This window comes from Cicer arietinum, chromosome 1, assembly GCF_000331145.2.
Source record: "Cicer arietinum cultivar CDC Frontier isolate Library 1 chromosome 1, Cicar.CDCFrontier_v2.0, whole genome shotgun sequence".
NCBI lineage: Eukaryota > Viridiplantae > Streptophyta > Magnoliopsida > Fabales > Fabaceae > Cicer > Cicer arietinum.
The window spans coordinates 11,174,259-11,190,452 of record NC_021160.2 but is presented as its reverse complement, the minus strand read 5'-3'; the positions used below and the strand labels follow the sequence as shown (position 1 = coordinate 11,190,452).

The 16,194-nt window shown below is 28.6% G+C and overlaps 2 protein-coding genes across 2 annotated transcripts; one reads left to right on the top strand and one right to left on the bottom strand.

Moving 5' to 3' along the window:
* The first annotated feature begins 6,245 nt into the window (after nt 1–6,245).
* Nucleotides 6,246–7,876, top strand: LOC101493887 (G-type lectin S-receptor-like serine/threonine-protein kinase At1g34300). The gene is made up of 2 exons (XM_012718263.3): nt 6,246–6,411; nt 6,507–7,876. The coding sequence occupies exons 1-2, from the start codon at nt 6,366–6,368 to the stop codon at nt 7,706–7,708; spliced, it is 1,248 nt and encodes a 415-aa protein (XP_012573717.1). The 5' UTR covers nt 6,246–6,365; the 3' UTR covers nt 7,709–7,876.
* Nucleotides 7,877–9,009: 1,133 nt separating this feature from the next.
* On the bottom strand, nt 9,010–11,670 carry LOC101493461 (LEAF RUST 10 DISEASE-RESISTANCE LOCUS RECEPTOR-LIKE PROTEIN KINASE-like 2.2). The gene is made up of 2 exons (XM_004487887.4): nt 11,401–11,670; nt 9,010–10,849 (listed from the first exon to the last, which is right to left on the bottom strand). The coding sequence occupies exons 1-2, from the start codon at nt 11,537–11,539 to the stop codon at nt 9,558–9,560; spliced, it is 1,431 nt and encodes a 476-aa protein (XP_004487944.1). The 5' UTR covers nt 11,540–11,670; the 3' UTR covers nt 9,010–9,557.
* Between the last annotated feature and the right edge of the window lie 4,524 nt (nt 11,671–16,194).

Sequence of the window (16,194 nt, the reverse complement as noted above, 5' to 3'; positions counted from 1 at the left end):
TATATATATATATATATATATATATATATATATATTAAAAGTGATCATTTTTTTCATTTTTTCATTTCAATAGGTGACATTTCAATAGATACCGATAAACTTAATTGTGACATTTTTGAAAGTTACTAGAAAACCTCATCCACAAGTTTTTCGGTAGTTATTTATTTTTTTTAATTGTTTTTTAAAATTAATTTTTTATTTATTATATTACTATTTATTTAATTCGTTTGAATTTAACTATTTTTTTCCCTTTCAATAGGTAGAGCTAGAGGTAGAGACCACAAAGTTGTAGGAAGAATACGTGAGTTTGAATCTTTATCGTCTATAGATACTGTTCTGGAAAATGTTCTTCCAACAATATCTCGTAGAACGCGGTGATTTATTATGGAAAATAATGACTTAGAGGAGCAGATTGATATATATATCTCTCTGAGGAGGATCAGGCGGTACATGAAGAGTATCAGATACATGAAGAGCATGAGGAGGTACCTATACAGGAGAAGCATGAGAAGAAACCTATACAACAGGAAGGTGATGGTGAGCTAACAAGGTATTCGGAGGGTCGTATGATCTGTCAGTCCTTACTCGATACTGACATCACGTGTCTGCGAGACTCATATTTGATCAAGTTAAATTAATTATTAATTATGGTGTAATAAAAATATTTAAATGAATTATTATTTATGGTGTATTAAAAATATTAAAAATAATTATTATTTATGATGTATTAAAAATATTAAAATTAATTATTATTTAATGTGCATTAAAAATATTAAAATTAATTATTATTTATGGTGTATTCAAAATATTAAAATTAATATTATTTATGGTGTATTATTTAAAAATTATTGTCCATGAAAAAAAAATTGCAACAAATTACTCCACCCGTTCTCCTTCGAAGTATAGAGACGTGGGTGAATTTATTTAGGTTAGGACCACTACAATGGGGGAGCCCACCGATTTATAGAGACAGTGTGCAGCCCACCGATTTGATCGTGCTGCTCGGGCGTATTTCTTGAATCTAATAGGGAGTACTATTTTTGCAAATAAAATTCATACATTAGTTGGTGCAAAATATCTTCCCATGGGAGAACCCTATGAATGTCATTCCCTTTAATGATATCATGTTTTACACTAGTCACCTCCGACTATGCAAAACATTTGTGGCATATCTACCAGAGAAGTGTTTGATATAGTTAAAATATATCCAACATATTCCACCACCGCCACCTCTAGCTCTTTCTAGATTATCTGATACAATTGTGGAATGGTTGGGATATGTGACCCCTTCACCGATATATTTCACAGGATCCATCCAACTACGCATCCATCTAAGTGCCAGGAGGGATATTTGGAGTGGTTCTACTGGATATCTCATCCACTACTAGTGCGACTAGATGGTGTACTCTAGGTCTCATATTTTGGTGTCCCGACCACCGCTATAGATGGTTCTACTTCATAGTCGCCATTTATCCTACAACAGATCGATGATCTTATACAACAGGGGTTGAATGAACATGAAGCTAATTCAGATGATGAGTTGTATATTCACATTTATAAAGCTTTGTATTTAATGTGTCGTCTCACTATTTAGTAGTTACTTTTATAAACATTGTGCTTATGAATTTTAATGTTAGTTTGTTTTCATATCCATCTATGTTTAGCATTATTGTTATGTCGTTTACTTTATATTATTTGTGATGAACTATAACGAAATATAACGAAAATGAAATAAATAAAATACAAGATAAAATAGAGCGACAATAAACTAAAATCGACTAATACCACATGATTTTGTAACAGTTTTAAAGCACTAAGATTCATCTAATGACATTGCATCTACGATTTCTTTAAGTGGATTTTGTGTAACACGTGGCAAATGGCCTAATAAATACTATAGTGCTTTAGACACCCTATATATGATATCGCCCAAAAAAGTTGTTTCATCCAATATTGCTTCTAATCTGGTGCAATATCTGGCGTTGAAAATGCATCTTTCATCTTTAATTGCAAAATTAGATCATTTAATTACTTTAAAAATTAATTTGATTATTTTAAAAAATTAATACAGAAGAAAATAAGATAATTTTACCAGAACCCAATGATTTTCATCGACAAAACCAATATATATCATATGATCATTTTTTGTCAATCCTGAAAGTCATATAAAATGTCTGACCAAACGTGACGAGAATAATATTATATGTTGTCACTATCACGTAATCCATATCAGGTATGGACAACCATTTATCTATGGGTTGAAGACCTAAGCTTGTTATCTTCAACGAATCTCTTACTTTTCTAATACGTCATGGGAACAGTATATCATATGGAGTTATATGAGAGGCAATATTCTAGTACAAATTATTGCGGACCAAATACCAAGACTCATCACTGCGTCCAAGCAATAATGCAATAGTGCAAAAACTACAATTTCCATTCGCTACCACATCAAATATGTCATCAATGTATGACTGAATAACATCAGGAAATTGTTTCCATAACAAATGCTTTGAGGATTGAGATGATTGAGAAGGTTGTTTCTTTGATTGAGAGGGTTGTTTCTTCTTTGATGATTGAGATGGTTGGGAACTAGGATCTTCACAATATGTTGCATTAACATGCTCAAAGTAAGAAGGGTCTCGATATACATCATATTCATTCGACTTCTTATCCTTACTCTTCTTCACTCGTCCTTTGGTTTTAACTTTTTCAGGTGGTGGAAAAGCAAGTTCACACACCTTACTCTTCAACACTCGTTTTCCTATAACATCAAGTGATCGAAAACGTTTTCATAAGGCATTCATCTCAGTAGACATATCCAACTTTGATTCATCTTATGTGTCTTGGGTGAGTTTACATTCCATACTTAATTTTCTCCATTGAATATCCACATAATCAAAAGGAATTGGTTTACCCATCAATTTATATTGTGCCAATTAACAAGCACAAGGTAACTCGTATGTCCTTTTGAGAGAGCACCCACATACATATTTGTTAGTACTCACCCACTCAACTTTCTCGTATTCTTCAACAATACGTCTTTGAGCTTATCTTGATACTAATGTATTCAATATATGATAAAATAGATTTCTATGTTCATGCTCTTCATCATAGAAACTTTTATGAAATGGGCCCTTGATTTTTTTTATGTTGCAACCTTATCATGTTGTTCATAGTCTCCCAACATTTACACATGTCATTCATGTTGTGTTCCAACATTTATGTTTAGTTTTCAATGAGTTGACTCAACCCTATTATTACATATAAATTGTCACCATTGAGCAATCTAACGATATATATTAAAATAACAAAATCAAAGTTATAGAGTCACATGACATACCTGTTAGTCGTTGTGTTCCCCAAATGCATCACACAATTTATCTATGCTTCAACAAACCTTTTCTCATGAGGAGTCAACCAAGTTTTTTTCACATAGTCAACAAACACTTTATTATCGATACATGATTGCTTAAACAGGTGCAAACGCATGATATACTCTTTTTCATCAATGTAATACATAATATATTTCCACATATTCAATACTAACTCTTGTCTATCATTTAAAACATATTGCTTGCATTTTTCTCCAACATTTATCGACAAAGCAAATTAATTGCATGTGAAAATACAATACCAACTGCATTCATTAACACAAGATCTCTGTCTGTCACAATTACATGAGGAAATTTGTTGTATAACAAACAGTTCTATTAGCCTCTTTAACACCCAACAAAAGTTTTCTTCTTGCTCACATTCCAAATAAGCAAATCCAACTACAAATGTCATCTTTGTTGATGTCATACCAACAATTTTATTTTTGTCGATATGAAATCGACAAAGCAAATTAACAGCATGTGAAAATACAATACCAACTGCATTCATTAACCCAAGATCTCTGTTTGTCACAATTACATGAGAAAATTTGTTTTGTGTAACAAACAATTCTCTTAGCCTCTCTAATGCCCAACAAAAGTTTTCTTCTTGCTCACATTCCAAATAAGTAAATCCAACTACAAATGTCATCTCTGTTGATATCATACCAACAATTTCAAGTAATGACATTATGTATTTATTGGTTTTGTAGGTATTGTCCATAATCAACAAAATCAGAAACAAATTAAACAATTTCACTGAATCTGGATGCGCCGAAAAATATCTCTCATAACATCTGAGTCCTCACGCTTTCTATTTCAACACACATATTTTGTATCTTCAATTAACTTGAATAAATGTTGCATCTCTATTCTATTATCTCTCACGTGCAATCGAATCATACTCCTATATTTATATATTTGTGAGATCTTAGTAACATTGTTCTTATCTCGGTCTTGCAATGAGAGTAATATGTGTCTCAGTGCAACATTATATTTTGTTAAGTCATGAACATGTTTTTTTTTTCTTCTTCATCTAAGCGTCCAACAAATGTATGCCCATCTAAAGTATCAGGTAATTCATAGTTGTGAACTTCACAAATTACTTTAATTGTCCATCCTGAACCATCTTTTAATGGTTTTGATATAAGTTTGAAAGGACAATCACTCTTTTTTGTTGAACTTCGAGTTGAACTATCAACACACTTGTATTTTCATCATTTGTTACAACCTAATACTAATTTATTTTTGCTCCCTTTCTCTCTTGTCTCTATATCTGATCTTCTGATGATAACAATAACTTTATTTTTTATACCGACTTCTTTAGTCCAATTCACAAGAATGTCCCTTGTATCAAATATCTGAAATAAAATATAAAATAAATTATAATTAATCACAATAATATATATTTACAATATTAATATTAATTATAATTATTCATATCTTATATGTGTTCAAAATGTTTGTAGTATCGACGCATGTTTTATTCAATAATAGTAGTGGTTTATCCATATCTGTTAACATTTATAAAAATTAATAAATAAATAAAAAGTGTGTATCGTAAAACTTGTCTATGAAGTTTTTCAGAAACACCTTCTGTACCGAAATTATTTTAAATAGTTTTCCGAAAGTTACTGGAAAACTTCTACCTACCAAAAATATTTCTTATTAGCTTCAGAAATGATGAAATAATAAATAAATAAAAAAGGTGACTTTGAATTCGGTAAAATAGAATTAAAAAAAATATTTAATTTGACATTTTCATAAAATTGTGGGAGTATAAATAGGAGTATGAGTAAATTTTTCATCAGAAGAAAGATAGTTTTCCACTTTGATCAATGACGGTATAATCTTTTGGACCAATGGAATCATCATCACTGTTTCTTATGATCTCTTCAATACAATGTCAAATTTAATTTGATAATTGATATCGTTATCGTTATGAAGTGGGAAGAATTCATAGACTTCAAAAGTCTTTGATCAGCAAATATTTTTATTTGTTATTCTGAATATCTTTTTAGATGTATCTATCTAATCACATCTCACTCTATACATAGTTGTGTAAATATTTTAGGAATCACAATAACAAAATAATATATATTATAATTTGAGACATTCTAGGAGGATGTTACTTGGAAAGGGCAAATTATGTTCTAAGTATTTGTCGCTAACGAATTTGTTCATATGTTACGTTGATAACCGGCTTAGAATTAAACTACCAATCTTTTTCAATGGAGTCATATTAATTTTTTATACCTTTTTTCTACTCAATTAATTCTGTATACCTGGGAAGACTTGTCAACGATTTTACAGGTACGCGTTTTTTGGGTTTGAAATTAAGGATGTACGATTCTTTTTTACTATAAAATTAACATGAGATGTACAATTAAGGGTGTAAGATTAGATTTAAAAAAAAAAAAGGATGTACGATTAATAACTAAAACCTTTCTTGTAAAAAAAAATCACTAAAATCCGAGATATATTTAATCAGATAAACCCTCAAATTAATTTTGCCTATGAATGATCAATTTTACGAATTTTAAAGGATTTTGAAAGCTGATAATTTTAGTCACAAATTCTTTTGGAACAATTAGTTTGATTCCAATGGTATGTTTGAGAGGAGGATTTTTGTGAAGAGAAAATTAGTTATTTTTCTTTTTGAAATTAAATAAATTATAAAATATTTTTAAGAATTTTATTTATTTATTTATTTCATCTATCTTATTGTTTTAATTTTTTTAAATCTTAAATATATATATTAAAATTTAGGCATAGTCAGACCATACCATAATTCCAAGACTATTTTGATAGGAAATTTTAAATTTTAAAATTTTTTATGGACTAAAGTGCTCTCTATCTCTATAACTAGATGTTAAATTGACAATTAATGAATACATGATTATTTTCTTTGATAGTTAGCATATAAGTTAAACTGTCTCTTCACTTTGCTCATCCCAAAATTTAGTGTTTCAAACTTTTATCTCTTGTATAATGTCAACCACAGATGCTGTTACAATTGAGGTTGTTCTAATCATAGGTACGATTCTAATTAACCTTATGATCATCTTTGTGCTTATCATATACATATATATTTATTCAAAGATTTCTAATTGAACACTATCCATTTTGCAGTAGTAGTTGCTGTTAAGGTAGCTATTGTGGTTTGTGTGTGTAGAAAAAGAAATCAAATAAATGTTGCATCTGTTAGTCCAAATTCACAGTTCATAACACTCACTATGGATAAATTTCTGAATGACATGGAAAGGGAAAAACCAATAAGATTCACTGGTCAACAGTTAAGGATTGCAACAGACAATTATTCTAACTTGTTGGGGTCAGGTGGATTTGGAACAGTTTACAAAGGAATTTTTAGTAATGGAACAATTGTAGCTGTCAAGGTTTTACGCGGTAACTCCGACAAGAAAATCGACGAACAATTTATGGCAGAGGTTGGAACAATTGGTAGAATTCATCATTTCAATCTTGTTAGGCTATATGGATTTTGTTTTGAAAGAAACTTGATAGCACTTGTTTATGAATATATGGAAAATGGATCACTTGATAGGTATTTGTTTCATGAAAAGAAGACTTTAGGATATGAAAAACTTCATGAGATTGCAATAGGTACTGCAAGAGGCATTGCTTACTTGCATGAAGAATGCCAACAAAGAATAATCCACTATGATATAAAACCAGGAAATATTCTTCTAGACAAGAATTTCTATCCTAAAGTTGCTGATTTTGGTTTGGCCAAACTTTGTAATAAGGATAATACTCATATAACTATGACAGGAGGAAGGGGGACTCCAGGTTATGCTGCACCTGAGCTTTGGATGCCATTTCCTATAACTCACAAATGTGATGTTTATAGTTTTGGTATGTTGTTATTTGAAATTATTGGTAGGAGAAGAAACCTTGAAATTGAAAATAGTGAAAGTCAAGAGTGGTTTCCAATTTGGGTATGGAAAAAATTTGATGGTGGACTATTGGAGGAAGCAATGATAGTTTGTGGAATAGAGGAGAAAAATAGGGAAATTGCTGAGAGAATGGTTAAGGTAGCTTTATGGTGTGTTCAATATAGGCAAGAGTTAAGGCCTATAATGAGTGTTGTGGTGAAAATGTTGGAAGGTTCATTAGAAATTCCAAAGATTTTTAACCCTTTTCAACATTTGATTGATGGGAATTTTGCTACTCATGGAGTTCAAGTGTCACATACTTATACAACTAGTGTTTCTTCTTATGGATCTTCTGTTATGATGAGTGATTCAAGCATTGTGTGTGCTACTCCTATTATGAAGAAGTATGAGATTGAATTGGCAACTAGCATAGGGTGATGGATTGCATATATGCTTATACTTGATGGGAAGGATTCCATGTGGTTATTTTGTTGTACAAAATAGTTTAAGTCAATGGGATCCATTTTATTTTGGTGTCTTATTACTTTTTGAGATAATGTTCTTTACTTTTTGCATTAAAATTACATGGAATTATTAATTTTGTTATATTAGTAAGTGAAGCAAAGTAATTAAGTTGATAAAAGAAATAATTTAATCAATAAAATTTTTACATAAATATTTAATCATATATCAGATATATTTTAAAAAAATAATTTTTTGATATGATATAGTGGTGAAATATGATTTTTACAATTGAATTTGTAAATATTAAACTTCTCAATGTTTTTTTACATATATTCTCAGATGTTTTTTTTTATCGGCAAATATTATTGGTTAATTTATTAATAAAAAAAGAAAAAAATTAAAGCAAAAATCGAACTTCTAATCTCCTTCTCAATACTTGTTCGATGTTCCAACCCATTCTCGATGTTATAGAAAACTATAGCCAAAATGGATAGCTAGGAAAAACAAATAGATGGAGACAAATTTTTCCACCGTAAACATAGAACTTATCGCTTTTTCATCCCTTCATTTTATAGTCATTTAGTTCCTTCTTCGTACAAACAAAGAGTTCATGAAATTACATTTTATGCTTGGCATATTCAAGAAACAATATCCTTAGCATTTGTCTTTACTCATTTAAGAATTTGTTCATATGCTTGTTTTTATCTATCTTAAATAGAGATGGACACTTGCATCCTTAAATAGGGGTTGACAAAACAAAAGTGATTGAATGTAATTATATGTGTCGGTGTTGGACACTTACATATGTTAGATACTAGACACGTCTTCAATCTAAAATGTTGATGTTACATGCCTTGAGAGCACCGGGGAATGACTCCCTTAAAGGGTATCTTGTAAGAGTTGGTGGACCCTTTGAAGGTATGAACTATGTTACGAATATTTTCTCTCTTGCTCCTCCGTATCTCTTGAATATGCTAGGTGTATTGTACCCTATGCTATTTTGGATCATAACATAACTCTTTCATGAACACAAAAATATTTGGAAAGCTTCATGAAATTACAAATGGTACATAAAGAGGCAGTGCATATTTGCATGAAGACTGCTATCAAAAAATAATCCACTATGATATAAAACCATAGTAACTTCAATCTTAAAGTTGTTGATTTTGGTTAAGCTAAGCTTTGTAATAAGGAAAGTACTCTTATAACCATGATAGAAGGGAGGGGGACTACCAGTATATGAAGCATTGACATAGATACATAGACACCGATAATAATTTAAAAAAATTGAAGTGATTATATGTAATTACAAGTGTTGGTGTTTGATACAGACACATGTCGGACACTCAGACACAACTTCAATATAAAGTGTCAGTGCAACATAAATTCTACTTATGCTGCACCTGAGCTTTGATGCCTTTTCCAATGTGTGCTTGGAAAAGATTTGATGTTGGACAGTTGGTAGAGTTGATAATAGCCTGTGGTACAAGGAGATTCCTGAGAGAATGGTTAAGGTAGCTTTGTCATGTGGTGAAAATGTTGGAAGGATTAGTAGAAATTCCAATACCTTTGAATCCATTTCAGCAAATGATGGTCTAGTGAATGTTCTTACTCTTCTATTTATATGTATAAACAAATAAAAATATTGTATAGAAATTTGAAACAATAACTCAAACATGGAACATATTTGGTTGGTAGAATGGCCTAAAATAGCACGTTGAAGCATGAAAACTACCTGTATCAGTTTTCAATTCCAACATGTATCGGACACTGAATACACCTTCAATATAAAGTGTCACTGCTGTATACTTTTAACATCAATTTAAGCAGTTTTCTCTATCTGAAATGTATCGTGTTTGGTTTTCTTTCTGAAGGATTCTGTATGCCATGATGATATATTAGTATCACAATCTTCACTGCTTCCCTCTGATGTCAAATTAGGCTTAACACCCTCCAAATTTTGAAAGGGAAATGGAGGTTTTGAAATTTCAATTTCACCCTCCAACATCTTCACAACAGTACTCATCATAGGTCTATCATTTGGTAAATACTGAACACACCAAAGAGCAACCTTCAACATTCTCTCAGCTATCTCATTATCTTTCTCTTCAATTCCACAAAATGCAATCATAACAGCCAGCTCATTATTCTCAAACATCTCCCAAGTCCATTTTGGAAACCATTGTTGTGATTCACTAAAACTAGAATCAAAATGCCTTCTTCTCCCTACAATTTCAAACAGAAGAATACCAAAACTATAAACATCACATTTATATGTAACTGGATAAGCCTTCCACATTTCAGGTGCAGCATAACCTCTTGTTCCTCTAAAATGAGTGTTCACAACAATGTTATCACTACTTTCTCTACTTCTAAGCTTTGCAAGTCCAAAATCCGCTATCTTCGGTACTAATTTCATGTCGAGAAGGACATTTTCTGGTTTTATATCGTAATGAATTATTCTATGTTGACATTCTTCATGTAAATAAGCAATTCCTTTTGCCGTTCCGATCGCTATCTCGTGAAGCTTATGGAACTCAACGTTGCGATTCTGACTACCGAATAAGTACTTATCTAGAGAGCCATTTTCAACATACTCATAAACAAGTGCTCTTGTTTCATGGTGGAAACAAAAGCCATAAAGTTTGACTAAATTTACATGATAAGTTCTTCCAATTGTGCTAACTTCTGCTTTGAATTGTTCTTCCATTCCAATAATGTCCACAATGTTGAGAACTTTGACTGCTACATTTTCTCCATTTGATAATTCTCCTTTGAAAACAATTCCAAATGCACCAGAACCTAATATGGTTAAGTAGTTTTTTGTGATTTCATCAAGTTTTTCAGGTGTGAATCTTATTGGTTTTTCTCTGTTGATGTTGCTTAAGAATCTTTCCATGGTTGGAAATTCAGGTTTTGATGATGAATCTGTTGGTATTATGACTTCAATTTTGTTGGATGAAGAAAATGAGTTTGAAGATATTTGATTATTATTATCTTTCTCTGTTGTTGGAATTTGAGTGTAAGCTGAAATTGCTGTTCCTGATTTCTTTAAGCATTCAATAATAGCATACACTATTGCTATAATACAAATTATCACCACCAATCCATATACTGAAAATCGAAATAGAACATAATTAGTTTCAATTTAACTTCATCTTTGAGGAAATATATTTGTATAATTTTGAATACCTTAGAATTATCCCAATATTTAAAAGTCATCTAAGACTCTAATCATGATCGACAACACTCCTCGGAACGGTCCTCTTGATCTTTACTGTCAAGACAATGACTCCATTAATATCAGTTTATTAAAAATAAAGAAAAAATGAATCTGTCTCCCAAAACTCAATTTGTCAAACCAATACCAATCAGGTCATAGTTTCAGACATAAAGATCAAGAGAACTGTTAACTTATAATCTCGAAGAGTATCTTCGATTGGTTAGAGTTTCGATCCACGGTGGACCAACTTAGAATTTGCACATAATCAGATCCTAAACTAGTTTAGCATCATGAAAGATAAATTCATAATGAAGAAAGCATTAATTGTCATAGATTTGCTTTATTGTGGAATGCAAATATGTAAATAAATAAAAAAATAAATATATAATTTTGAACATACATAAAAAAGATTAATATACTTATCTAATATTGTTGTTCATACCTACAGATTCTGCTACAGCCCATTTCATAGAGGAATGAACAGTGTCACCAAAACTGTCAAAAAGATTTTGAGCCTGTCTATCAAAATTGTCTGATGAAGAGTGAAAGGAAGGAGGAGAAAATTGAAAGTGATAACTCATGTTTGTTCGTTCCCTAAGCTTTTCTTAAGAGTTAATGGTTGGAATTTGGATTAACAAAAAAGATTGAAATAGCATGCAAGTGTTTTCAAGTTATTTACGTAACCATTTGAAAGAGGAAAATAGTGTCTTTGACCAAATAAAGTCCCCGTGAGGTTACACAAACGCGTTTTTGCTTAATTTCAACGAGATTTTAATACAAAATTATAGAAAATAAAATTTAGATCGGCACTCTATGAAAGATAAAATAGAATTTCTTTTAACAATTAGAAAATGGCTCGCATTAATATATTAATATTATTGTGACAATGATTATAAATTTCAAATACAATATAATTTATTGATTTTGTGTTTAGATAATTTTTTTTAAGTGAGTTTATTTGAATAATCATTATATATGAATTTATAAACATACACTAATATATTATGAATTAATTTACATATTAAATTTTATCCATTGCATTATTATGATAAAATTTTAGATTTTAATGAATGAATAAGATTTAACACTGTTAAAAGAAATATAAAAGATTGATCAACTGATTTATAATTTAATTTCTTATATCATATTTCACTCATTAAAGATTATGAGAAAATAGAACAAAAAGAATATTAGATAAAAAGTATTTATGCATTAAAATGTAGTAATAAGCATAAAGTTACTAATATATTAATCATTCATCATTAAGAGCTCATTTAATATGCATGATATGATAGATAGAATATATGATATAGAGTTGTATAAAGATATAGAACAATGATATTTAAACACAATTTTAAACACAAATACACGTGACCTCCACACAATTTCTCTTTTCATTTAATTTTCCCCATTTTTTACTTTTCCTTTTTTTTTATCTCTCTTTTTTCACTCTTTTTTTGTCTTCCTCTACAATAATAAATCTCACACATTCATTTTCCCATAATTCCTCCATTCTTGGATCTTTTGTCACAATTCAACACAACTATGTGATAAAATATAAATGTTTTATCAATTTTGTCACTTTTTTATATGATATTTTGTTGTAACAAACAGTCAAGTAAATGGCTTGTATGATAATCATGTACGTGGTTTATCACTTTTGTCATTTGTTTGTCATTAGTGGATTTGAACAGAATGTTTGGTCATTCTTATCAGACAAAATATAAATCTGGTCAATGGCTTTAAGAAACATGGTTAATGTTGTGAACAACTTGGTTAATGAATTCGAACTGAAAACATGAACATTCTAATTAAACAAGATATAAATCTGGTTAATATCTTAAAACAATATGGTTAAGTACTTGCACAACTTGGTTAATGGATTTGAGCAGAAAGTTTGGTCATTCTAATCAAACAATATAAATCTGGTTAATGGCTTTAAGAAACATGGTTAATGTTCTGAACAACTTGGTTAATGATTTCGAAATGAAAACTTGGGCATTCTAATCAAACAAGATATAAACATGGTTAATGACTTAAAACAATATAGTTAATACCTTCCACAACTTGGTTAATTGATTTGAACAGAAAATTCATAAAAACATGAAGAAAGAAAGAAAGAAAGAAAGAAAGAAAGAAAGAAACTCAAAATTTCATACATATTTGTTCATACATATTTGTTCATAAAAGAAAGAAAGAAAGTTCATATATATTTGTTCATAAAAATAGAAAGGAAGAAAATAACAGACAAAAAGTGTAGTTCAAACACCACCAACTACATCGCTATAGAGAACCTCCCACAGACTCAAAATATGCCCATAACACTTTTTTTTTCTTCTTCTTTTCATCTGGATTCACAAACGGACTTTGATTGACTACACTTTTAACTCGCTTCCTTGGTTTATCTTTTATTCTCGTAATTATGTTTGATGTTGTCATGTCTTAAAGCCTCAGAAACTGTAGAAAAATAAATACTAAAATATTAACATTTAAATAAAATAACTCATTTATGATACTAAATTTGTCTAAATTGAAATAATAGACAGAAATATACTAGAATATAAAGCAAAATAATTTTGTCTAAAATATAAAGCATTTAGGCATATAAAGCAACAATGGAAGAAATATCAACAACATCCAAAGGAAACAATGGAATGAATATCAACATTTAAGCATATAAAGCAAAATCATTATGTCTAAAATATAAAGCAATAAAACAATCAATCTAGCCAAAAATAGAAACCCTAAAAACCAAAAATCATATATCAGCCTAAATTGAAATGAAGAAGCCAAAAATAGAAACCCTAAATCAATAACTAAAAACCCTAAATTGAAGGAAACAATAATCATACAAAGAAGCAACAACAATGATAGAGAGAAGTAAACTTACAATGAAAATACCCAACAACCTATAACTATCGCACATATGAGCGTCAACAAGCGAGCGACGCAAAAGCACAAAAATCAGATGCAACAAGAGCAAGCGACAACGAGGAAGAAAAGAAGAGAAGTAAGAAACGACATAAATTGCTCTCAGTGGAGAAGAAGATGGAGAAACGAAGAGAAGAAGATGGAGAAGCATTCAGGAAGAAGAGAAAGGGTTTTTTGAGGAATAGAAAGAGAACTATCAAAATAACTAAATTGTCCATTAAGTATGTAGACGCCCTTAAGTATGTATACGTATACAATATATGTGTCTGTATTTGTGTTTAAAAATGTGTTTAAATAACATTTCTCTTTATTTAATACAATCGAATGGATTACATTTAATTATTTTACAATATATAATATTAAGAGAATACTATTATATTTATTTCAAAAAAATTTTTTGAATATTTTTTTTTTATTATGAACTAGTTTGAAAATTAGTTATTTAATTATTTTAAAACTAATTAATTATAAAAATAGCTTTATATATTATTTTTTAAAAACTAATTTAAAATTAGAAGAATCATAATTTTTAATTATTATATATTTTTTTTACTAATATCTTTATTAAATTTAAAAAATTCTATTTAATAATAATGTATTTTTATTATAAAACAGAATTTAATTTTAAAATAATTAAATAAAAAAATCAGATTTATTTTTGTTGAATTAAAAAACAGAATTTTAATTTGTTTTCATTATTTTAAAAAACTAATGTGGTTTGTGGTAATTGGCCGTCATAGTACTGCAGTTGTGGCTTACCAGAGCACCGCCGCCCAATGTCGTAGTGGTCGCCAGAGCTCTGCCTTCGGCCTCTGCCGACAACCACCCACCCCAATTATTTAATTATTAATTTATAAATTAATTATCTATTTATAAATTAATTTATATTTTTGAATTTTATTGTGTCTTTGTGTAATTTGATTTATATTTCACAAAATTTAATAAAATATAATAGATTATTATGCATGTATATAAAATATTTTTATTTTTGAAATTATTTGTTATTAATTTAATGTATTAAAAGTAAATTTATTCAGTATATAGTTTTGAAATAACAAGCAACTCAAAATATTTAGGAGATAACACGTGGAATGTATGTAATTAGTTGCATGAACTTTTGTTTTTATCTATAACTACTTATTTATATAGATAAAGTTATATATATATATAGGTGACAATATTGTATAGATATTGATAAAGATATAGACTAATTCGGTAAAATCATAACGTTAAATTTTAAAATATTTTAATTACATTTATTTAATTATTAGAAAATATTCTATCATAATACAATAACATTGAAACATAAGAGAAAAAATAGAAAATATTGTTTCTAAAGGAATGTTAGTTGCCTATTGTTAAGATTTATTTTATTTGTGTACTAAAAAAGAATTGTAATAAAAAATTAATAATAATATAAAATATGTATATTTGAAACTCTTAGGATGTTTAAGAGCTTCTTTGGTGGATATAGTAAGAGACATAATATAATATAATTCTTTTATTTTATCTCAATTTACTATGTAATTAATCAATATGATATAATAAATTAATTCTGAACACTGCTATATCGTATCTCTCTAATTAAAATTTGTATTTTGATTATGAGTGAAAGTAGAAATCAGTAGGATAATAAGAACAACAATTTACTTAGATATATATCATTATAAATTATAGTTTAAAATATATAAAATTGAAATATAATAAAATTTATAATTATAAATTAAAAAACAATATAATTTGATATTAAACTTAAAAATAAAATATTAATAAATAATTTTTAAAAATATGTATAATTTTATCACATGGACAATATTGTCATTCTATATAATGTAATAACTATTTTTCAAAAATTTAAAATATAAATATTAATTTAAACTTTTAGAATAAATATAATTTTTGACAAGGGTAGTTTTTTCATTTTTATAAGGGTAGAATTATTTGGTTAGTCATTGTTTTTGAAAAATTTCTAAATTGTTTATTTTTTATTAAATTTTAAATTGTTTATTTAGTTGTGTCAATGAATTTTAAATATAAAATCATATCACTACTTATTTAATTTTTAAACATTTTTTTTAATTTATAATATTTAAAAGTATGTAAGTTAGTTTGGAAAAAACAATATGTAATTTATTTTGATCTGTAGAGAAAATGATAAAGAAATCCGCTCACAATTGTGAAGTCCCAAACATAGTATTCAATATAACAAACAATATTCATATTTGCTAGTTGAGTTAGATCTTATGGATAAAACAATATGTAATTTTTATACAATGATAATTTATCATTTATCTTTATATATATA